The 23,255-nt window shown below is 52.3% G+C and overlaps 1 protein-coding gene across 5 annotated transcripts; it reads right to left on the bottom strand.

Annotated features, from left to right (window-relative positions):
- Nucleotides 1–184: 184 nt before the first annotated feature.
- ARAP3 (ArfGAP with RhoGAP domain, ankyrin repeat and PH domain 3) lies at nucleotides 185–23,255 on the bottom strand. Of its 5 annotated transcripts, XM_008691467.2 has the most exons (32): nucleotides 21,155–21,820; nucleotides 20,977–21,038; nucleotides 20,757–20,868; nucleotides 17,313–17,513; nucleotides 17,074–17,143; nucleotides 16,688–16,808; nucleotides 16,410–16,594; nucleotides 16,217–16,323; nucleotides 15,771–15,970; nucleotides 15,588–15,673; nucleotides 15,267–15,449; nucleotides 14,987–15,122; nucleotides 14,262–14,378; nucleotides 13,672–13,819; nucleotides 13,462–13,564; nucleotides 11,390–11,609; nucleotides 10,641–10,704; nucleotides 9,982–10,145; nucleotides 7,940–8,152; nucleotides 7,556–7,661; nucleotides 6,179–6,326; nucleotides 5,802–5,870; nucleotides 5,028–5,102; nucleotides 4,817–4,931; nucleotides 3,042–3,170; nucleotides 2,823–2,956; nucleotides 2,506–2,588; nucleotides 2,374–2,409; nucleotides 2,194–2,257; nucleotides 1,968–2,105; nucleotides 1,724–1,762; nucleotides 185–1,220 (listed from the first exon to the last, which is right to left on the bottom strand). In XM_008691467.2, the coding sequence occupies exons 1-32, from the start codon at nucleotides 21,676–21,678 to the stop codon at nucleotides 744–746; spliced, it is 4,629 nt and encodes a 1,542-aa protein (XP_008689689.1). In that variant the 5' UTR covers nucleotides 21,679–21,820; the 3' UTR covers nucleotides 185–743. The 5 variants fall into 5 exon arrangements, with proteins under 5 accessions (XP_008689689.1, XP_008689690.1, XP_008689691.1 ...); XM_008691468.2 differs by lacking the exon at nucleotides 1,724–1,762; XM_008691469.2 differs by lacking the exon at nucleotides 7,940–8,152.

Raw genomic sequence — 23,255 nt, 5'->3', positions numbered from 1 at the left:
GTGGGGCTGCAGGGCTCAATCCCAGGACCCTGGGATCATGACCTGAGCTGAAGGCTTAACCGACTGAGCCAACCAGGAGCCCCAGGACCCATCTATTTTGTTCAAACGTGATCCTGAATACCTGACACCTAATTAGGAGCTCAATACATATTTGTTGAATGAATGAATGAAACAAACAATAATAGCCTTTTGGTTCCAAGATTTATTAACAGTGACACATCCTGTTTGGCTCCTTTTCACCCCAGCTCCCAACCCCAATCAACCTTTGCACTCTAGGTCTTCAGTGTAGTCCCCAAATGTAGGAAGTGGGATAGGATAGACTTGGAGATCATTCAGCTTTCTGGCTTCCAAATCCTTTTTTTTCTTTAATGCAATAAAACCATTCCTTTCAAACCCAAAATCTCTCACAGAACTCCTATGTATCCAATATATAAAGCAGGAGTTGCCCTCGTTGAGGGAAATTATGTGGGGCTTACAGCTCTAAGAAAGAGTTTGATGTTCACTGCTCTCCTTATTTCAGTGACTTCATGGTACATGTAAGTGAGTGGAAGTTCAGTGAGGGGCCATAGTCTGACCCTCTCTGGGCAGGAGAATCCAGAGCCCTCAGTTCTGTGCTCCTTCCATACACCGCACTGGATTCTAGAGTCTTTCCAGCCAGAGCAGAGGAGGCTCCCAGCAGTGTCTGCCATGGTGAGAACTTGGGTCCTCTGGTTACCTACCCCTTCAGACTACTCATCTTAGGGTCATGTGAGGGGCTGGCTGGAGGGTGAACTGGAAGGTTGGGTGGGAAAGCCAGGTGTCTGTGTCAGAAGGCCATTGGGGTTTGGGGACTGGGGGCTGGAGGGCTGAGAGGGGCTTCCCAGGCCTATGGTGGTTTCTCCCTTCCTCAGGATGAGGCTGTTAAGCTCCTGGAGCAGCTGCTCCTCCAGAGACCCACATGCCTGGGGGCTGCTCTTTGAAGGGGGGCCAGGAGGGGGCTCAGGTGGCTTCTCCTCTGGGCCTGGGCCACCTGCCTTGGGGAGAAGGGGTCTGTCAAAGGACCTCTGGCTGGTGAGGGGGATCTCTGGGTTGGCTGTCTTTTCTCTCATCGTGGAGAAGGAGGTAGAGGTGTCCTTGGTCAGCTCGGGAAAGGCCCCCACTTCTTCATACACTGGCTCCTCATAGACAGGCTCCTCCAGTTCCTCTTGCTCCTCCACAGCCCCCTGGGATGACTTCATCGGCTGGATAGGAACGGGGTAGCGTGATGCGGGCACAGGGTTAGAGTTACTGGATTATTCATCGCTAACATTTGTTAAGCTCTTCCTCTGGGCCAGATGCTGTAAAATACTTTTCATGATGATATCAAAACAACTCTGTATGATGGGTTACACCGCAGGAGAGTGAAGTGAGGTACAGAGGGGTTAAGTACGTTGCCCAAGATCACACAGTGAGTAAATGGAAGAACTGGGGCTTCAGCCCAGGTCTATCTGACTCCAAAATACGTTCACTTAACCACTTTCCTTCTATTTCTCAGCTCCTATGACCACTTTCCCTTTTCCTTATCATATCCTACCATACCTCATTTTTCTCATTTCTTCTGGTCCCTCACAATACTCTCTCTCTCATGCATACACACACACACAGATGGCCTGCATCAGAACAAATACAGAGGGCACACTGGTTCAGGCAGCACAGAGGAACACAGGGCTGAGGGGCACAAAGCTGAGATAGGTACAGTACTCACAAAGAACATGGACAGGGTCCTCCGGTTGTGAAGCCGCCGCTGGGCACAGGTGGGATGGGGATGAGGGGAGGGAGAGACACAGAGACACAGTGAGGCCTGGCAACAGAAGGCAGGGGTGGGGAGCGGGGGCACAGAGAAGGCAGAGGGGGGCACCAGGCTGGCAGGCACACCACTCCCACCTGCAGGGTGGCAAGGACATGGGCAGGATTCAGGAGGGCACTGCAGCAGGCCAGAGGGACCTCACCAGGGTCTGATTGGCCGAGAGGAGGGTGGCCCCACTGTCATCTCCTCTGATGGGCAGCAAAGGCATGGTGCCAAACTTCTGACGGGCAAGGTCAGAGGAGGAATGGCGTCGTAAGACCACTGGCTGCTGGTCATCGTGCTGTTGGGAGAGGAAGGAGTTGGCACAGTGGGCGTGGGTCTATAGCTGGGACCTCTGAGCTCATCCTCATCTTTTTCCTTCCCCTCACCTGGGCTTTGAGGATGCTGGTGGTCCAGTCCCACATCTCATCCTCGTCAGTGCAGGACAGGTAGCTGGGGGTGATCAGAGGGGAATTAGCCAGAGAGGAGGGGTTGTGGCTATAGGGATGGAGGTAGAGGACAGGGTGCAGGGCTGGGCCAGAGGAGAAGCCAAGCCGAGAGGTACTCACAGGTGCATCTTCTCCAGTATCAATGTGAAGCCCCACCTAGGAAGCAAAGGAGAACAGAGATGGGTGATTAGAAAGGCCAGAGGGATGATGGCAGGAAGGCCCTAGAACTGTGGCCTGGGGAAGAAAACTCACGGTGTTGGAGGTTTTAACTTCTTTCGGATCCCCAGGTAGACCTTGGAACCTTCCAAAGGCCACTCTCGTTCTGGTTTAGCGCTCTGAGAACAAGAAGGCAGTCAGTGAGGTCAAGAGGAGAGAGAAGGATCACAGTCAGTCAGGTCAAGAGGTCATGGAGGCACTGGGGTTATGTGATCACAGGGTCACAGAGGTCAAAGGACCAGGGCAGCATTGAGATCAATAAGCACATGGGCTGTGGAGTGAGAAGGTTGATGCAGTCCTCACTGCTCCACGGGGGCCGCCCGCACCCGTCCCCGACCCCCGCAGCACCTCACCTTCTTTTCCTTGAGCAGCAGCAAGCAGCGGCCACGCAGCAGAAAGAACCTCTCCTGGAAGCGGTTTCCCAGTAAGCGGGGTGGCTCCTCCCGACACCGCAACAGACCCACCCTTGGGCTCTCGCGCCGGATACCTGGGCACAAACAGGCAATACTGGGTGGAAGGTCTTGGGGGAGAGGCCTAGGTATGGGGGTGCTGGGCTGAAGAAGGAGGTTCACCTGTGAAGAGGCAGCCGGCTTGGGCCAGAGAGACTTTCCTCAAGAGCAAGGAGGCCGAGCAGGGCTCTGGAAGCTGGCACCATTGAAGAGCCTGCTCTAGGACCCTTTCCTTGGGGTGCAGTGGCCGCTCTGAGGAGTAAAGTAGGGGTGGGTATCAACCGGAATATCCATCCACACCCTGGAGCCTCCAGCTCCTTTCCCACCAGTCACATCCATTTGTCCATTCCACAGCCCAGCCACAGGTATTTATATAAGGACCAACTCTATGCCAGGCATTGCTGGCCCTGGGGATACAATGGTGAGCATGAAACCCACGGCCTACCTTCACAAAGCCCACAGCAAAGTGAGGGAACAGACAGTACACAGGAAAGTCAACCAAAGAATTGTAGATAATTAAATGCTTTGAAAGAAACAATAAGAAGCTGAGAGAGAGAGTAGGAGGGCAGCTACTGGGACAGACTGATGACCAGGCAAGGTCTTTGAGAAGGGGGCATTTGAAGCTGAGATTGGGGCCTGGAGGAGGAGGAAGAACAAGCCATGCTAAGATCAGGGAAAGAAGATTTCAGCCATGACACAACTCAGGAATAAAGGCCCTGATTCAGGAAAGACGTGTTTGAAAAACAGCTAGCATGGCTCAAACACAGAATGAGTTATGTGAGATGAGGTCCGAGAAATAAGCAAGGACCAGACATTCAGGGTCTGTGGGCCATAATAAGGAATTTGAATTTGAATTGAAGTTCAGTGTGAAGCCATTGGAAAATAATGGCATGATCTGATTTATGTTTGAAATGCACATTGACTGCTGTGTGGAAAACGGAATGTTGGGAGGCAAGAAGGGAACACGGGCCAGCTATTCCTTTTCTGGGGCTGTACATTTTAGTGGTTAATGTTGAGTGCAGAAAGATAGTGGTGACTTCGACTTGGGTGGTGGTAATGGTGGAAATGGGGAAAAGCAACAAATTCTAATAGAATCAACAGGACTAGTTGGTTGGGTTAGGTGTGAAGTTGAAGGAAAGGGAGGACTCTCAGGTTTCCGGTCTTGATAACTGGGTGAACAGAGGGGCCACTGACTGAGTTAGGGAAAACTGGGAAATAGCCTGGGCTTTTTGTTAGGCAAAAGGCCTGGGAATTGAGTTCCGGTTTGCATGCTTTTAATTAGAGATGCTTAGGGTGCCTGTGTGGCTCAGTCAGTTAAGCGTCCAACTCTCGATTTCGGTTCAGGTCATGATCTCAGGGTCGTGAGATTGAGCCTTGCTATGGAGCCTGCTTAGGATTCTCTCTCTCTCTCTCCCCCAACCCCTCCCCCCAATAAAAAATAATAATACAAATAAAAATAAATTAGAGATGCTTGTGAAACATACAAGTGGAGGTGTGCAGTAGACAGTTGGATATGTGAATCTACAGCCTGGAGGAGAGGTTTGGGCCAGAGACCCAGCTTATGAATGGCATTTAAAGCCATTGGAATGGATGACTCATCCAAGGAGAAATGTAGATAGAGAAAGGAAAAGGGTCTGTGGTTGAACTCTGGGTCCTTCCAATATTTGGAATATAGGCAAAGGAGAAGAAAAGCCTTCTTTGGGGAGGAAGGGAAACCAAGGACTTGGGTCCACAAAGTCAAGAAAGAAGAGAGTACGGAGAAAGAGGGAGTGATCAACTGTGTAGGATGTCCCTTCACATGCACGAGGACAGTGTCGCTGTATTTGGTAACACAGAAAGCACTGGTGACTTTGACCCCCCCATCACATGTGTATACACACACACATGGTCATGCTCACCAAGTTCCCCGTGCTCACGAATCTCAAACGTCAGCCACAAGTCCATCCCAGCTTCTGTCCCCCGCATCTCCAATACCTGGTTAGTCAGTTCCTCAGCAGTCAGTGTTGGAGACACCTGGGGTCAGGGCAGGAGCAGAGGACCCATGCTGATCAGCCCACTGACCCTGCCCCCCCATCCTTTCATCTCCCCTCCTGTCCCCTCAGGACTGACCTTTAGGGTGACACAGTTGTCTGGAAGCTGCTGTTCTATATAAACCTCCATGATGAGGTCTCCAGCCTGGGACAGCTGAGGGGAAGGAATAAAGAAGTCAGGAGGACACAAGAGGATGCAAAAAATCAAGGTCAGAGGACTCCTTATGTTGCCTCCTAAGTACTTCCTCCCCGTCCTAAAGTCTCCTCCTACCCCTCATCCCCAGTGTGGCTCTTAAAAGGGAGAACCCCAGGAGAGGTAGAACTACATCTTCAGGCTGCATGGGTGCTTCCCAAAGCAGTGTAGCATATGCTTGGAAGGACAGGTTTAAGGTCAGACTCTCTGGGTTCCAACTCTGCCACTCACTACAGTAGAACTTTGAATAAGTGACCCTCAAGGCCTCTGTTTCTTTATTTGAAAAAATGGGACTGTCTACCTCATGGAGTTGTGTGACATGAAAGTAAGATTATAGGTGCTTGGAAGATAAGTCCTTAGCTGTTTGCTACTGTATTCATTGCTTTTATTCTCACTACTTTGTCTACCTTACCTAACTCTTCCTTGGATCTCTTACATGTGGAACCCAAGTATTCTGCCATCATTTTGTAACGAAGAGTCCTCGTGGTGGAATAAATAGAGCAAATCCTAAAGCAAATCCCTCTCCCCAAAGCACTCCCCTCCTTGAGTTTCCCCTGTGTCTCAGAGAGCTGAGGGCCACTGTCCAGAAGCAGAAGGGCACCTTCCTATCTTGATGTCCCCTCCTGGCCCACTCACGAGTCTAAGGTCAGGACAGGTTACCTGTACATCCTTCCAGGTGGTGATAAGACTGACCTCCAAGTCAATCTGAGCTACCTGGTCAGAGTCAATCTGTGGAAGAGCCAAAACAGGAGTGTGTGTATTGTGGGGCAGGTGGGGGCAGAGGGGTGCTAGGAAAGAGGGAAACAGGAGGAGTTTGCAAGACCAGAAGACTTGTACGGGAGCATGAGAGGCTAGAAGAGCTAAGAACTAGGGGGGCATGGGCATTTGGAGTGAGGGTATGGGATAGAGGGACCCAGGGCTATGGGAGGTGATTCTTGATCCAGAGGGCCTTAGAGGTCTGGGCTGGGGGCTTTTTGGCGGGAGAAGAGTCCAGAATCCAGGAAAAGGGACTATAGTCAGGGGTGGGGACAGCTTACATCAAAAACAGAGACGTAGCCATCGATGAGTTCCTGCAGCACCCGCACCTCATGTTCGCCCCGCCCGTCTGTCTGGAACACACTGGGTGCGAACAGCAGGGCCAGGTTCCGCGTGCACATCTGGTTTAGAGCGGCACACTTTTGTACCCTGCAAAGGGGTGTGACACTGGTCATAAGGGATGCAGCTTGTGCTCACCTATTGGTCGATGCACCCATTCATTCAGGAAATACTTGAGTCAGTATACCAGGCCCTGGGCTAAACACATGGGATACAGTTTTAAGACATAATATGGGCCTCAGGGAGCACCCAGTCCAGGGAAGACAGATGAGAAATGGTTGATTATAAATATAGTATGGGGCAGCAAACTTTTTATGTAGAGGGACAGATAGTAAATACTTCAGGCTTGTAGGTCATACATTCTTTGTTCCAATTCATCAGTTCTGTTGTAGCATGAGAGAAGCCATAGACACTATATAAAGGAACGGGTGTGCCTTTACACTCCATGCACAAAACTTACTTACTTACTTACTTTATTTATTTATTTATTTATTTATTTATTTATAGGATTTATTTACTTATTTGAGCGAGCGAGAGAGAGCAAGCACACAGGGAGAAGGGGCAGAGGGAGATGGAGACAGAGAATCTCAAGCAGACTCCTCCCTGAGCAGGGAGCCCCATGCAGGGCTCAATCTCATGACCCTGAGATCATAACCTGAGCCAAAATCAAGAGTTGGACGCTTAACCGACTAAGCCACTCTGGCGCCCCTGTACAAAACTACTTAGAAAAACAGGCAATTGGATGGATTTGGCCCATGGGCCATAGTTGGCCCGAAACAGAGTAACCAGTACAACACAGCCAGGGTTCACCTTGGAATCACTTAAAGACCTATCTCCAATAGGCTGATCAAGGTAGATCTGCACCTTATTTTTCTTTGTGCTTCCTACATCTAACCCTTTGCCTGGCATAGAATGATAAAACAAAGTAACATTGGTTGCTCACCATTCCTGAATGCTTACTACCTACATGCCAGGAGATGTAGTAAGAATTTTATAAGGATTATCTCATGTAACTCTCATCACCTAGGAGGTGGATGCTATTCATTACACCATCCTCCTTTTACACATGAGGAAACTGAGGCTCAGAGAATGCAAATAACTTACCCAAAGTCACACACTAGAATGGTGGAGCCAGAGTAAAGCCTAGGCTTGACCCCAAAGTCCACACTCGGAACCTTTGTGCTGTGACCCTTTCACTTAACAACTGTGTGCAGGATGAATGAATAAATGTGAGGTGGCAGGGGGTGGTGGTGGGGGGAGAGTTGGACAGAGGTGATAAAGGTCAGTGAGGAGCCTGCAGGGGGTCTGGCCATACTGACCGATAGAGATGCCCGATGAGGGTAGCCAGTGTGCGGCGGTTGACCTGTGGCAAGCAGCCAATCACTTCTTTGTATTTCTCCAGGCGCTGATTCTTCTGGGGTAGCTCTGGGATGGAATGGGGGAGGGGTGGAGAGAATCAGGGAAGGGAGCATGGAGGGATTTTTAGAGAAGCAAACCCAGGATGGATGACTTTCTGCCCCCTTCCCACCTTGACCTAAGCTGAGTCCCTGAGTGATCCTGGGGTGTGGGGGTGGGGGAGGGGAGTACTGGGGAGGAGGGCTGCCAAANCCCACAAAACAGCCTCAGGGATTGGGGGGGGGAGGGTGGAGTTCCAGGTTGCCCCTTGGTCGCCTGTGAGGAGTTCTTTGGGATCTTGGCAGTACCAGCAGCCTCCCTCCAGCGAGGCAACAACCGTGCAGAGGTCACAGGGTCATCAAGCTCTCGAAAGAAGCGTTTGAGTGTATCGGTGACATCTTCCACAAAGTGCTCTCCTGGCCGGAGCTTCACTGACCGGGCATCCCGCCGGAATTCAGCCAGGAGCCGAAGGCTACGGGCACGGGCACCCCCTTTCCGGTATATGCCCTCCAGCTGAAGCCCTGAGAACAGCCAGCATCTCTGCTCACCACTGCCCAGAGACCCAACTACCCACCCAGTATCCAGTATCTGTGATCCCCCCCACCAACCTGCTATATCACTATTGGGGTAAGGGGGCCAGAGAGGAGGAAGTCGGCCTCCATGGTCTTGATTCTCAAGAACCTGCTCAAGTCTTCCTGCTCAGAAAGTCCTTCCCCAACCAGGACATTACACATAGCCTCCATCACTCTCTATCTCCTCGCTGCTTTAATTTTGAAATAGCACTCTCAAATTACATTACAGTTGATCCTCACTAGTCACAAATTCCACATTGTGAATTCATCTACTTGCTAAAATTTATTTGTAACCCCCAAATCAATACTTGGTGCACTTTTTCAATCATTTATGAACATGCACAGAGTGGAGGAGAATTTGAGCTGCCTGTTGGACGCATTCCCAGCCAAGGTCTCATATGGTAAACAAGTGTAGTTTTCATGGTATATATAGAACCATGTTTTTTACATTCTTGTGCTTTTTTCCGGTAGTTTCACTGTTTAAAATGGCCCCCAAGTGAAGTGCAGGAAGGCTGTGTGTGCCTTACGGAGAGAATATGTGTGTCCGATAAGCTTTGCACCTGCGTGAGTTATACTGCTGCTGGCTGTGAGTTCAAAGTTAATAGATCAGAAATATATGTTAAATAAAGTGTCTTTAAACAGAAACACACTTCAAACAAGGTTACATGTCGATCACCTGATGAGAAGGTGACCAGAGGTTCCCGGGAACCTAACCCTGTATTTCCACTGGGGCAACGATTTAGGATTCATTAATTCAGTGTTTACAGTAACTTCGTAGAATAGAACTGCTGTGAATAATGAGGACTGTATTTTTCTTATTTAGTACCCATCTCTCCCGCTAGTCTCTGTGCTTCCCTCTTCACTGCTCTATCTCCTGTGTGTGGCACATGGGAGCCACTCATTACACAGCTGCTGAATGAAGAGCAGTGGTGTGGGTATGACCACCTATACTCTTTCTCCAGGGCTCCTCCCCAGACTGCTGACTTCGCTCCTCCTTTAAACATGAGGGAGACTGAGAAGAGAATGGGATCTAGGGAGTGGGGGAAGTCAGTGCATGAGGCTGCTACCAAGGTGTGGAGAATGTCACTAGCCACTGACTATCCACTGTCCACGCTGTAAGCACAGGTATTTGTAGTTCATGGATGTGTCTTTTTTGCCCTTTACTGCCTTCCTTGGTTTTCCATGAATTTTCCTTCTCAAGAGTCCAGGCTTCTAAAAAGGGGGTTTGCCAAGGAGCAAGATTCTACTTGGTCCTTCCTTGGGCTGGAGAAAAAAAAGCAGAGGCCAAAAAGTCACAAAGAATTCTGGGAACCACTTGCATCGCTGTACTTTTATGCCTGGAAAAACTCCCACACAGAATAATTCTGCTCAGACCTTCAAGGGTTTTGCTGCACAGCTTGGCTCTTGCCTTGTAGCTGCCCTCTTTTTGTTCTCTATGGCTCTCCAGTCCTATTTCAGTGCTGCTCTTTCTCCACACCCACGCCCCCACCAACAGCTACCTTAGAACACTTACTACCTGCCAGGTGCTGTGCTAAAAGCTTTACATATGTTATCTTACTATCACAGCCATCCTAGAGAATGAGTATTGTTAGTAGCCCCATTCTACAGATGGGGGAGCTGAGGCTCAGATAGATAAAGCAGCTTGCCAAGGGAGATACAGTGGGTTGCTGTTGGGCCGTAGTCTCCGGAGGCAAAGCTCTTATAGGCAGATCACACCCTCTGGCTGTGCCCATGTCCCCCGTCCCGTACTGGCTCCATATTGGCCAGTACCCACTCACCATGCTGGGTGACAAAACTGATGCAGGCATCCACGATGATGGGGATGTCACCCCGGCTCATCTGCTGCTCCTGCAGCCCTGTGCCGCCCCCGCCAGCTGCCCCTTCAATGGCTGCGTTCCACGCTGAGAAGTCCAGCCGGCCCTCCCCCTGCAGATACAGGGTCCTGAGACCCGAGAGGCCTGAGTCAGAGCCAGCTCCGGAGGGTCCTTTAAACTAAGAGGCCCAGGATCACAAGGACCAGACTTCCCAGAGCCACCAGCAGGGGGCAGCAACAGTCAACCCAGATGGGGCCCCTGAAGGTGAAATTTCTTTTCTTTTTTTTCTTTTCTTTCTTTCTTCCTTTTCCTTTTCCTTTTTTTTTTTTTTTTTTTTTTAAGATTTTATCTATTTGAGAAAGAGAGAAAGCACACACACACTGGGTGAGGGGCAGAGGAAGAGGGAAAAGCAGACTCCCTGCTCAGCACAGAGACCAACACAGGGCTCAATCCCGGACCCCAGGACCAAGACCCAAGCTGAAGTCAGACACCCAACCGAATGAACCACCCAGGCGCCCAACAGGCAGGTGGATTTGAGGAAGTGGGCAGTGGTCCAGCCGACCAGGGTGGAGGGTGGGAGCTGGGCTCTTGAAAGAGAGACCCAGGAGAGGGGCAACACTTACCTTCCTGTTTCCACCAGGACCAAATGCTCCTTCTTGTCTGGGGTGTCAGCTGCTGAAACCACACCTGGGAGAAGAATCATCAGACATTATCATAATTGTCCTCATCATAGTGACCAGTAAGTCACTAAGTATTTAAGGTATGTAGGTACCAGACTAGGAACCTTAATAAACATTGTTGCATTAAATCCTATAAGTTACATAATATTATCCCCATTTTACAGGTGATACATTAATGCTCAGAGAGGTTCAGTTTCTTGTCTCTTCGCTTGTTATAAAATGGAAAAGCTGAGCTTGACTCAGGTCTGTTGTCTCCAAAGTCCTCCGATATTATCCCACACTGTTCCTCTTTGAGGAAGAAGTAAGAGTATCCAGTCCTCTCTCCCAGTCTCCAACTAGCAAGTGACTCCAAATAATACTAACAATAACCTTAATAACACATAACATTTATTAAACACTTACAAGATACGTTCTGTCAGGCTCTGTGATAAGTGTTTTATGTGCATTGCCTTATTTGAAACTTACAACTCTTTTATTGTGCCCATTGTAAAGATGAGGAAACTAAGGCACAGGAAGGTTAAATAACTTGTCCAAGGTCACACAGCTAGGAAGTGATAGAGATGGGGGTCTGTATCTGGGCAGTCTGACTCCAGAGCTTGTGCCTGAATCCACTATGTTTGGCTATTTCCCACAGGGATCCCAAATCGGTAAAGGTCCATTGCCCCCTACCCCAAGTCCCCACCCCTGCTCACTGATTTCCTGTAGCCGCCGCAGATGCACCATGTCCTCGGGGGCTGGCGGGCCAGGGCCCGGTGCTGGACACAGGAAGAGGTGGTCACCACGAAGAAGTCCAAACCCTGACAGCCAGAGGCCAGGGGCCAGGGCTGAATGGGTGGGAGAGCGCAGCCACAGGCGGCCCAGCCGCAGCAGCCCAGGGCCCAACAGCTGGTGGCAGCTCAGCGGGGAGAACCACTGTGAGGCAAGAGGAGGACATGGGGAACAAGGAGGGTGGGGAAAGAGATAAGACATGGAGGAAAGAAATAAGAGTGGGAAGGATAGGGAAAGACATGAAGAGAAAGCAGAAGAAAGAGAGGAACGAAAAGGGATCGGGAGAGAGCAGAAGAAAGACCCAAGAAGACAGGAGATGAATGGAGAAAGACAGGAAAGAAATTCAGTTCAATTTAATTTGCTGCAGCCAACACAGAGAAGACCTCTGTGTGGCAGCCTTCTGTTCTTTGCAGGATGTCGAGGCAAGAAGGAATGGGGAGCCCAAATGCTGTAACTGAAGAGTCCTGATGTCCTGGGAAATCCCAGCACCCTAAGCGGCCAGGAGAGGCTTCACAGAGAAACAAGTGTTTGAGCTGGTCCCAAAGGAGTGCTTCCCCAACCACCTGTGGGGAAGGAACAGGGGGTTCTTCTTTTCTTTTTTTGTTCAAAATTCCAATCCATTACTAACCAGTACTTCGTTAAAAAAAAAAAAAGAAAGAAAGAAAGAAAAAAGAACTAGTAGCAAAGTGAAATGAAAAAAGAAACATAAAAGTCCCTACTTTAAGAAATTAGATTCTACACATAAAATCACTCTGTTACATTGCTATAAAAGATTCTGAATGTTCACTCTCAAGTTCTGTTCTTATCCTGCCAGAGGCCATAACAAAGAGTCTGTGAGCCAGTGTGGTGTCCCAGGCTACAGACCACACTTTGGGTAGCACACGGCCTTTAAGGATGAGCTACATTTTTGGAAAACACAGCTGACAATCAGAGGAGACAGCATGATGGCTGCAAGGGCCATGACAGAGCCCTGAAAAGACATGAAGACAATTTCTTGGCGGGAGTTCTACTCCTCTAACCAGGAGAGTGGGGTCAGAAGCCAGAGAGCAGGTGAGCATTTCCCACAGAGGAGTGTCACGTGCTGCAGAGCCGACTTGGGGAGGCCGGGAGGAGGCCCTTGGACTTCGGTAATGGGAAGTCACTAACCACCCCTGCAGCGTAGCAGCTCAGAAGTTGGGCAGAGGTGGGCAGCCGCAAGGGGTTAAGGCGGAAGTGCAACCCTGCCAGGGCCCACAACGTTCTGGCGGGTTGGCAGGAGGGCGCCAGCATGATGAGCTGAGGTAGAGCAGGGCCGAGGGAAAAACTAGGTAAGGATGGGAGCGATTAGCATCATCATCACCATTACTATTTCAACACCCACAGATGGAGGGCCTGCTGTGTGCCAGGCAGTGCGGGCCTCACATGTCTCTTAATCCTCAACCCTGAGGGGCATGTCTTGTACACCCACTCTATCCGTATGGAAAACCTCATGAGGCTGAGAGTTGGAGGACTCAGATCCCAGCATGTCTGAGTCCAGGGTGTGAACGTTTAACTCCAGCGAGAGGGTGCAGGACGGAGAGATTGGCTGGCCTAGAAATGGAGATGCTGGGGCACGTGAGAGCAGCCTTCCCTCTGGACTGGGAGAACTTGGGGGAGAGGGAAGCAGGAGTTAGAGGCAGCCTTTCCTTGGGCAGAGGCCCTGCACAGTGAGGTTTGAGCCATGAGCTTTGGAGACAGAGGTCTGTTTTCGATCCTGTGCTCTGCTGCCTCCTGGCTGTGTGACCTTGACCAAGTGACTTCATAACCTCTGTGACTCTGTTTCTCTATATGTGAAATATTGATAATCCTTTCCTCCGAGGGTTGCTGTGAAAGTTAAATGAGATATGGAGTGGGTAGTGCCTAACACTGGTCCTAGCACAGCTGTTAACCTTAGCTGTAGGAATAAGAGAGGGCAAGCTGGGGGCAGCTGGGGACAAAGAGGCCACGAGCTGTCGGGGAGGGGTCTCAGCTGGCTCACCTTGCCCACGGCACTGGTCCAGGCCTCCAGACTGTCGGCTCCATCTGTGCCAAAATGCTGGATCCTCCCCCCAGTGAGGATGAGCTCAAAGGAAAAGGGAAACCTAGAGAGAAAGTGAGGTCAAGGAGGAGAATGGGGACCAGGAAGGGGCTGGCAGGCTCAGCATCAGGAAGGCAAAGGGGGAGTGCAGGGAGCACAGGGCGCAGTTACCTGTCGAGGTCACCTGGGTCAGTGGGTGGGGGACTCACACCCAAACATACAACATCCTGGGGCTGGATGAGGCTGAGGGGTTCAGGGCTGCTTTCTGATGCAAACATTTCCAGAGCCGCTCTCAGCACACACCACAGTCTGGGGGGAGCTAAGGGGGAGGCTGATGGTCAGCAGCTAGAAGACCTCTGTCCCTACTGTCATAATTCCCATTTACCAGATAATTATTCCATCTATTCCACACCCTCTGCCTATGTATGATCTCATGTAGTCTTCACAACAACCCTATGAGGTGGGTATCACTTTCAGTTCTCTTTTGCAGATGGGGAAACTGAGGCCCAGAGTTTGAGTAGCTCCCCTAAGTCACATAAGTAGGAAGTAGCAGAGCTAAGATTTGGCCCAGGCAGTCTGACTTCACAGCACAGGCTCTCAGCTATCACCCAATGCTGCCTCCAGGCATGGTCCCTCTCTTACTCCCAGCATCCAGCCCACACCAGGGCATGGCCCTACTTGGCCTTCCCAGCCCTCTCTGGTACACTCTTGCTCATCCCAGTTTCTGCCCCATCTCCTCCCACCCTCGGCTCCCCTCTCACCATCCCGGCCCCTGCGAGGAGGTGGGGGTCCAGCTTTGTTGCTGATGGGACCACAGTACAGGAAGCTGCTGTAAGTGGCAGGTACCACCACCTCATTGTACACACCAGGAGAAGGGTCTGCAAGGGGAAGAAGTGGTCAGTCAGTTCAGGGCAGTGCAGTGGGATGGCCTGCGCCCCCTGGGAGAAAGGATCAGATTGAGGAAGACAGTGGGACCCGACTCCACTGGCAGCATGGCCAAGCCAAGCCCAGTGGAGCTGGACCCCTTACCACCCACAGTAGAAAAGGAGATGGCAGAAGTGAGACTCCAGCCCTTGCCCACTGCCTGTCCCCACCAGTGAGCCGACCAGCCAGTCAGCCAGGGCCGTCCTATAAGTGTCTCAGCCCCTCTGGCCTGACCACTGGAGGAAAGCCTGTTTTGATGACCATTTCTATGATCAGACTTCCCCCAGGGAGATGAGAGCTCACTTATGGGTTAACCTTGTCAGGGGAAGACCAGCACTAACACCTCAAACATCCAGATCCACCCCAGGCAGTGGCCACCATTGGTCATTTCATGACAACAGGAAATAGACCCCAGGGGATCTAGAAGGGTGGGAAACTGCCCAGACTAGGCTATTGTGATGGCCTGAGTTAGAGGATACTTGGGGCTTCCTGGAATAATCAAGGCATAGGTCAGGCCTGACAATTCTTGGAGAGTGAGAAAGGAGGCCCTTGTGGGAATTACCTGGGAGCAGGAGACCAGGGAAGCTGCCATCGAGGGCTGAGGGGGACCAGGGCTCCTCGCCCTCTGAGGCCTCAACACAGAGGAGCTGGGTCATGTTCTTCAGCAGGTTGGGTCCTGCCACAGCTGCACACAGTGCCTGCAGAGGGGGAAGGGCCTCTGTCAGCCCCAAGACCCAACCTGAGAGCATGGGGACAGTCTTCCAGTCATCAAAAACAGCCCCCACCAGCCCAAGTCTAGGCATTTCGACTTAGAGACTGCTCTCCTCCCCATCAGCTCCTACCTGGAGAAGTTGGCTATGATCTGGATACTGAGGGTGGGGCTTCCGGTAGAGACCCAGTCGGTACTTCCGGGAGATGAACTCTCCCCGGGGGCCAGGGCTTGTATCTGGATGCAGCCCCTCGCCAAGGGGTAGTGCCCCGGCCCAGAAGCGGTTGGCACGGTCATTTCCCAGGACAATGAACAACTGTAGGATGACAAAGGGCAGAGGCTAGTGACAGGAACTCAAGAGTCTCAGACATTCCTGCCCCCAAGCTGGGCCCAAGGCCTTTTATGGATGCTCTCCTTCCCTCTTCCCCACCTTCTCCCTTTTCAGACTCTTCACCTGCACTATCTCATTACTCCAAACACTTGTGTCCAGCTTCAGGCTCTGTACCTTGGAGATCCCAGAACCGAGGGCCCGGTGCTGACCTGTTAGGGTGTGGAGCGTACGTGGCACGGATACTCAGAGCCCCCCGCCCTAGCCCCCCTCCCCCTCCCTGTTTCAGCTAGAGGCCCCGGCCCTCACCTGCACACTGCTTGCAGATGACCACCCCCAGGTTGACAGCAGCCCAGTCTGGGCGGGAGGCCCCACAGTCCGCACAGTGCCGGTTTGCCCGATTGGACCAGATTTTCTCAGCCACCTCGTAGTCAGACAGGGTCTCGGTTACTGCTTCCTGCAGAGCGGCCGCCCAGCTCTGCCGAGCCCCCCCAGACTCGGCTGTGAAGCTGAGGGGTGGACAGCCAGTCCGTGGGCATGGAGACCCCTTCTGACCTGTCCCTTCCCACTGGCCATTCCTGCATAGGCCATCGCTGGGCCAGCGCAGACCCTCCTGAGACCTTGACCCTACTCACTGGACTCCCCTCAGTGCACACCCACTGACATCCCACTGAAGAGGCCTCCAGTCCTCTGCCCACCCTGTGCCTCCTTCCAAAGTCTCTCCCCCGCCTTCCTCCTGCCAGTCTGGGCCCCACCTGAAGCAGCGATGGGGCGTGAGCAGATCAAAGCTGCGACTCTTGGTCTCCCGGACGCTGCAGCCTTGCAGTTCAATGAAGCAGATCCCGATGCCCGAAGAAAAGGCCTGGTTGGGGCGGGGTTGAAGCAAGAACAGTGAGGTGCCAGAATGGACTAGGCCAGCCTCCTTGGCCCCGGCCGGGCCCTTCTCACCTGCTCACTCTTGTACAGCGCCAGCTCTCCAGGGCTCAAAGCAGCAAAAACCTTGGCCTTGTGTCCGCGAAGCTCCAGCATGCCTGTGCGGAGGGGTCGGGGTGGCTGAGGGGGCCGGGGGTGGCCCAGGAGGCGCTGCTCCTTCAGGCAGGATTGCAGTGTGGAGCACCATGTGTCCCGCTGGGCTGGTTGGGGACAGAGAAGCAGGTTAGCCAGCAGGCTGTGTGCTCACACGGCCTTCCTGCCCCCACCCTGACACAACGGGCCCTGATTCTCACCCTCGCTCTCTGTGCGAAACACAAACACCCTCTGGCCAGTGATGACCTGGAACTTGTTGTCCTTGTTGCTTCGGGTCATCTCAATGGCAGTCAGAGGGATCACACCCTTGGGGAAGGGATCCTGGAGAGACAGTCCAGTGACGCATAGGGACAGAAACTCAGCCACGTGTGCTGACCCGGGAGCCAGCACCAACTTTTAATGAGGTCAGCACTCATTTCACAAGCAGTGGGGTACAGCTGCTAGCCGAGCTACTTTAGATGCTGACATCAGTCATGGGGTGACCCCCCCCCCACGTGCTTCCCATCTTCCAGTCCGCAGCCTTCCTCGGCCCTCCCCCTCCCTCTCTCTTTCCCCAGGCCCAACACAGCATCTCTCAGACCCCCACCTTATCACTGCCAAAGTACATCAGACTCCTCCCGTTGAACTGCACAAAGCGTCTTTGGAAAACGTAGTTTCTGGGGATGGGAGGGGCCCACATGAGTGAGCGGTGGAGGCTGTATCCTGGGGGGCTCCTAGGGTCTGGGAACATTTGGGACCTGACCCCCCCAACTCCCCCAGCCTCTCCCTTCCTTCTCCTCCCTCCCCTCCCTCCCCTCCTTCCCTTTCCCTCCCTAGCAGCCCCACCCCTGAGGGGAGAGCTTGTCTAGCCAGCCACTGAGAAGGGGCGTGGGGCGGTCTGCTGTGGAGGAGAAGCTGGCATAGGGTGAAATGAGGTCATCGTTGGTCTCCATGTCCAGGGTGGGCAGTGAGAGGGTGGAATCCCCGGGCAGCTCAAGGCTGGCATAGCCAGCGTCCTCCCGTGCCTCCAGATCCTGCCTGCTGAGCCTTATGTGGGGCAAGACAGAGGAATACACATTAGACCCAGGTTCCTGGACATCCCCACCTGCAGTGCTTCGTAGAATGCCTTGAGGGTACTAGATCACTTTTCAACAAGGAAACAGGGAGGTTGGGAACCCAAAAGATTAGCATAGAGTTTCTTCCCTGAGCACACTTAGATTTTTGATTAGAGCAATTTCAGTCCCTCTCCTCTGCCCTTAGTGTTACTTGGTAGAAAAGTTGGGGAAGGGCTGCAGAGCTGGCTCTCTGCCAGGGATGCTGATATCTAATCAAGAAGTCTTCTCAGTCCTTTCTCCAAAAAGGGCTTGACCTTCCCTCCCTGGACCAAGTTCCCCTCGGTTCTCACCAGGGTGCTATGAACTGCTTATCTGGTCACCTGCTTCCACTCAGGCCCTCCCTCCAACACCCATTTTTCCATCACCACCAGAGTGCTCTTTTAAAAATGCAAGAGATCGTTTCACTCCCCACCCCCCCCGCATGAAATCCTGCAATAACTTGCCATTTGCAATTAGGATAAACCCAAATTCCTTACCATGGGCTGCAAGACCTTGTACAATGAGAAGGACTGCCAATCCTCTGACCTCTTCTTGCATCACCCTCGCCTTTGCTTCCTACCGTTCAACCACACTCTCTTCTCTCTTTCAGAGGCTTTGCACATGCTGCTCCCTCTGTCTAGAACATGCTTCCCCCGTCTGCTTTTTCCCATCCTTTAGGTCTTTGCATATGCCATCTTCCCAGAATGTCCTCTATTATTCTCTGCCACTTTCCCATAGTCCTTCACCTCAGTAGCACAAAATCCTTGCAAAACCTTAAAATACAGGTATATGGGCCCCATACTGGACCCCTGAGTTTGACCTTCTGGGAGTGGGGCCCAGGCATCTCTAGTTCTGAAAGTTCCCCAGGCTATAGTGCAGCTAAGGTTGAGAACCATCACTCTACCCTCTTTGTTTTCTACTTCACTGAGAAACTGAAGCAATCAGACAAGAACCCCACAGACTCACAGTGCCTCATCTTCCAAGTTTCACACATACTTTGCATTCCTTCTGCTACTATCATAAACCTCCCTGTCTGAAGCCAGTCCCTCCTCTGTGCGCTGTCCTCTCACCTACGCAAGGACACTGCTCCAGACTTTCTCCCCTCTCTGTCCCCTACAGCAGCTAATTTTCCCTCTCTCCCAGATCACCGCAATCCACCTATAAACATAGAAACACTCCATCCTACAAAAACCACTTCCTGACTCCATTTCCACTATTGACAACCACTCAATTCTCTGCTCTTCTTGCAGAAAAACTCCTCAAAAAGTTGTGTATGCATTCCAACTTCTGTTACCTCCTGAGACCATTCTCATACAGCTTTCACCTCTACCCCTTGTCAAGGTCCTCAGTGACCTCCATGTTGTCAATTCCAGAGGCCAATTCTCAGTCCTCATCGTCCTTGACCTCGGGGCAGCATTTGACCCCGCTGACCTCCCCCTCCTCCTTTCTGCACTTGGCTCCTCTGACATCATGTTCTCCTGATCTTCCTTCTCCTTCACTAGCCATTCCTTTTCAGTCTGTTTTGCTGGTTCTTCCTCTTCTCCCAAACCTCTTGATATTGAAGTGTGCCAGGACTCTGATCTTAGTCCTCTGCTTTATGGACATTCACCCACAGCCTCATACACCCACCTAGATGCTGACAACCCACAAATTTAGATCTCCAATTCAGACCTCTCCCCGCACTCCAGACTTGTATATCCAACGGCCTGTCATCTCTTCTCAGGCTTATGACATATACCTCAAATTCAACATGCCCAAAATGGAACTCCTGGTCTCCCCGCCACCCCCCGCTTTGTACACAGTCTTCCCCATGTCAGAGCAGAGCAATTCTAGGAACTTCCAGTTGCTCAAATGGCGCTATCCAACAGAACTCAACGTGAGAGCCACACGCGTGATTTTCAATTTTCTAGCAGCCACATTAAAAAATAAAAAGAAACAAGTGAAACTAATTGTAATAATATATTTTATTTAATCCAACATACCCCAAATATTAACATTTTATTATGTCATCTGTATAAAAGGTAAGATAATTTATGTCTACTTCTGTTACATGCATCCAGTATTGCTTCTTTCATACTAAGTCTCTGAAATTTGGTAGTTTTACAGTTACAGCGCATCTTACTCCAGACTAGCCACATTTCGAGTGCTCAGTAATCACATGTGGCTAGTAGCTACCACGCTGGACAGTGTAGGCTCAGCCCGAAAGCCCTGAAGTCATTCTTGACTACTCTTTTTTCTCACACCCTAATTTCCTAGGATAGTTTGCCTTCAATAACCCAAATCCAACCACTTCTCCCCATCTCCACTACCCTCGTCGGAGATGCTGCATCTAGATTACTGCTACGACCTCCTCACTGGTCTCTCTGCTTCTGCTTTTGCCCCCTACAGACCATTTCCAACATAGCGACCAGAGGGGTTCTTAAAATTTTAAGTCAAAACCCTCCCAAAGGCTTCCTATTTCACGTAGAGTCAAAGTGAAAGTCCCTACAAGGTCCTACCTGATATGACCCTTTTTACCTCTGTGACGTCATCTCCTCCCACTCTTCCGGCGCTGGCCACTCTGCCTCAGCCCTGCTGTCCTTGTCACGACTCCCGGGTACCCCTGAAAACTTTCTATTCTTGCCACACACACCGCCCCCTAATTCCACACACCTAATTCTTTCATCCCCTTCATTTTGCTCAAGTGTCATCTTCTTAACACTCTGGCAACTTTTAATGAAAAATCGCAGGACGCTTCCCCCTCACTCCGTCCCAGCCTTCTTACCCTGCTCTATTTTTTTCCATGGCACTTACCACCTTTTAACATATGATGTAACTTATTTATCATATGTATTATTATTTGACTATCTCCCCACAGGGACAGGGATTTCTGATCTATCTCAAGTATCTATGATACCTAGCATGCAGTAAGTGCTCAATAAAGATTTCTTAAATGAAAGCATGAAAAGCCCTTCTCCCTATTTTAAATCATATACCCATTTGTTTGTCTGCTTGTTTCATGTCCTGTCTGGCCCACTGAGTCACAGGCTGCCTGAGGAGGGGACTGGGTCTGTCATAACCCGCCTGTATCTTGAGCACCTGGCTGGCACACAGTGGATGCTCAATGCACACTTAATGAATAACTGGATACACAGCGACCACCAACTGCTCCTCAAGCTTCCCTCTTCCTGCCATCACCACCCTACTGACTACTCACCTTTGTTCAGCCCTGTCCTGACAGACACCTCTGCCTTCTCTTCTGTCGGGTGGCCCTGGGACCCCCACAGGCTGGACACCATAGTACAGGCAACCAGGGTCCATGATGTGTACTGGCAGGGGGAGGAGTGGGGGAGACAGAGAAGAGGAGGTCAGGTGGGAGAGTCTGGGGTCCTGAAGGGCCCTGTCTCTCTTCCCCAAACCCATGATAACCCACCTACCTGTGCCTGTTGTGGGCCTGACGGCAGGGGTGGGGGCAGTTGCCTGGGAGCTGTCTGGGGCCCTGGGGGAAAAGATCTAGTGATCATTAAGGGAGAGAGTAGAAAGGACTAGTCCTCATGTCCTGCTTCTCCCTGCCCCCTCCCAGCACTGGATCCCGAGGGAGCCAACCCCACTTACATGTCCTGAGCTGTCTGTGCCCCTCCTCTTAAGTCCAGGCCAAAGTAGATGGCATTGGGCATCATCTCCATAGTATTCAAGGCTGAAGTCTGCTCAGAGGAGGAGGTGGGGAGAGGAGGGGACTTCGGGCTGGACTCTGGGCTCCTGGACACTTCTGGTTTCCAGAGAGCTGGGCTCACTCCAGGCCTTTGGGTGGTGGCAGGGCCACTGAGCCCACCAAATACTGTCCTGGGCTTAGGCACAGGTTTGGGGGGCTGGGCTTGGGGAGCTGGGCTGGGGGGTGGCTCCATGGCACTGTCCGACTGGGGATCCAGGGAGCCCTCCACAGCAGCTGCCTGCAGCAGGCGCAGAATGCGTTTCCGGTGCCCTGTGGCGTTGATGCCCAACTGCCTCAGCTCCTCGTGGCCCAGGCCCCGGGCTGCACCCGCCGTAGCCAGGCCATGCCGCCGGAACGTGTCTGCATACTGCTCCAGGTGCACCGTGGCCAGCCACACAGCGATGTCCAGGTCCTGAGGAGCAGCCATGGGGGCTCAGGCCATTGCTGGGGGGAGCGGCAGGGTGAAGGGAGGGCTCAGGCTGAGATTCCCCCTCCCTGTCCCAAAGTCTGAGGCCTGGACAGGGGGTAGGTACCAGACTCCAGTCTTCCTCCAAAGAAAAATGACCAGTGGCCGGCAATCTGGAGGAAGAGCCGTCCCAGAAGATCAGAAAGGGCTTTCTTATTATAGGATAATCCCTTCATTTGCGGGTGTGGACACTGAGGCCCAGAGAAGGGAAGAGGCTTGCCCCAGGATCACAACGAGTTGGAGGAAGTGTTGGTCCCCAAGCTCCTGCCCACCCTATGTCTGGATCAAAGCTCTGCCTCCGCTTTACTGCACACTCTACCAAGCACAGGACAAGATGAGAGAAGCCTGCAGGGGCAGAATAGAGTGGGATGGTGGGGAGGAGGGGCCCCATGATGTGGCATAAGGTAGGGACACAGGCAGCATGGGAGGAGGGAGGAGGTGCAGATCTCACTCCCCCTGGTTTCCAGAGCTGAGGTCCAGGCTCTGGCCATCCTAATCCTGGTCATTCCCAGTTCCTCCTCCCCTTCCACCTATTGTCTCTGCTCAGACTTCCTTCCTGTCCCTCCAGCCCTGGCCGCCCCCACATCCTGTCTGCCTTGGTCAGGCTGTCCAGAGAGCCCTAACTCGTTTCAGCAAGTAGGGTCCTGGCCCTGGGAAGAGACCACTTGGGGAACGGGGATAGGGTGGTAACTGGGCCAGAAAGATGATGGACCAAAGGCTGGGTACTCTAGGGTCTTCTCTCTCCACTAACCTGCAGCATGTTCACACACATGTATGCACACGTGAGCACCCTCCCTGTAGGGACTCAGAAGTGTGAAATGACATCGCCCTACCTCTGCTTTCTCCAAATCTTCCTCTCCTGAGCCTTCCCGTTCCCTGAGGCTCTGTCCCATTCTGCCAAACTGACCCTGACCCTGGTCTATTCTCTGGACGCATCTCAGATTCTGTCTCCCTGGACTTTCTCTCTGCCTGTCCCCACCTCTACCTAAATCCATCTTTGTTCCTCTCCTTTTGCTCTCTATCATTAAGCCTCTCCTTGCCTCAGTCTCCAATTTCAACTAACTCTTCAGCTGTATGTGACTCCAGATTTCTGTCTCTCCTCCTCTGCCTGTTAGGCACGCTCCCTGTTGCTCTCTGTGGGGTTCTGACCAGGACTGCTTCTCGCCCCGGCATCAGTTCTGGCCTCTCTACCTCTCCACAGTTGGGCCCCATCCCCAAGCTTGTTAGGGCCTGACTCAGAGCTCAGTTTCCCAGTGACTCAGACCCATCCGAGGGCACGGGACTGGGAACCGGGAGGTGCGCCGGGGCCGGAGTGCCGGGGGGCGGGCGGGGCAGCGCGGGGCCGCGCGGGCTGCGACAGGGGAGGGGGCAAGGAGGGAGGGGGCAGAGGCCGGGCCACCGGAGGGAGGGGCGGGCCGCGGCGGGGAGGGGGCAGGGGAGGGCCGCCGGCGCGGAGGGAGCCCTCGAGGAGGGGACGGGGAGGAGTCTGGGCAGCAGGGGCCCGTGGGCGCGGGGGTCCTCACCTCACTACGCGGCCG

The sequence above is a fragment of the Ursus maritimus genome, unplaced genomic scaffold (genome assembly GCF_017311325.1).
Source record: "Ursus maritimus isolate PB19 unplaced genomic scaffold, ASM1731132v1 scaffold_5, whole genome shotgun sequence".
In the NCBI taxonomy this organism is placed as follows: domain Eukaryota; kingdom Metazoa; phylum Chordata; class Mammalia; order Carnivora; family Ursidae; genus Ursus; species Ursus maritimus.
This window is presented reverse-complemented; position numbering and strand designations above follow the sequence as displayed.

Excerpts from the sequence above, each read along its gene's own strand:
- ARAP3 (XM_008691467.2), bottom strand. The coding sequence starts at position 21,678 with ATGGCTGCTCCTCAGGACCTGGACATCGCTGTGTGGCTGGCCACGGTG. Across the intron at positions 10,146-10,640 it reads GTCCTGGTGGAAACAGGAAG|GACCCTGTATCTGCAGGGGG; the intron begins GTAAGTGTTGCC and ends CTCGGGTCTCAG. Across the intron at positions 4,932-5,027 it reads ACAACTGTGTCACCCTAAAG|GTGTCTCCAACACTGACTGC; the intron begins GTCAGTCCTGAG and ends CCCTGACCCCAG.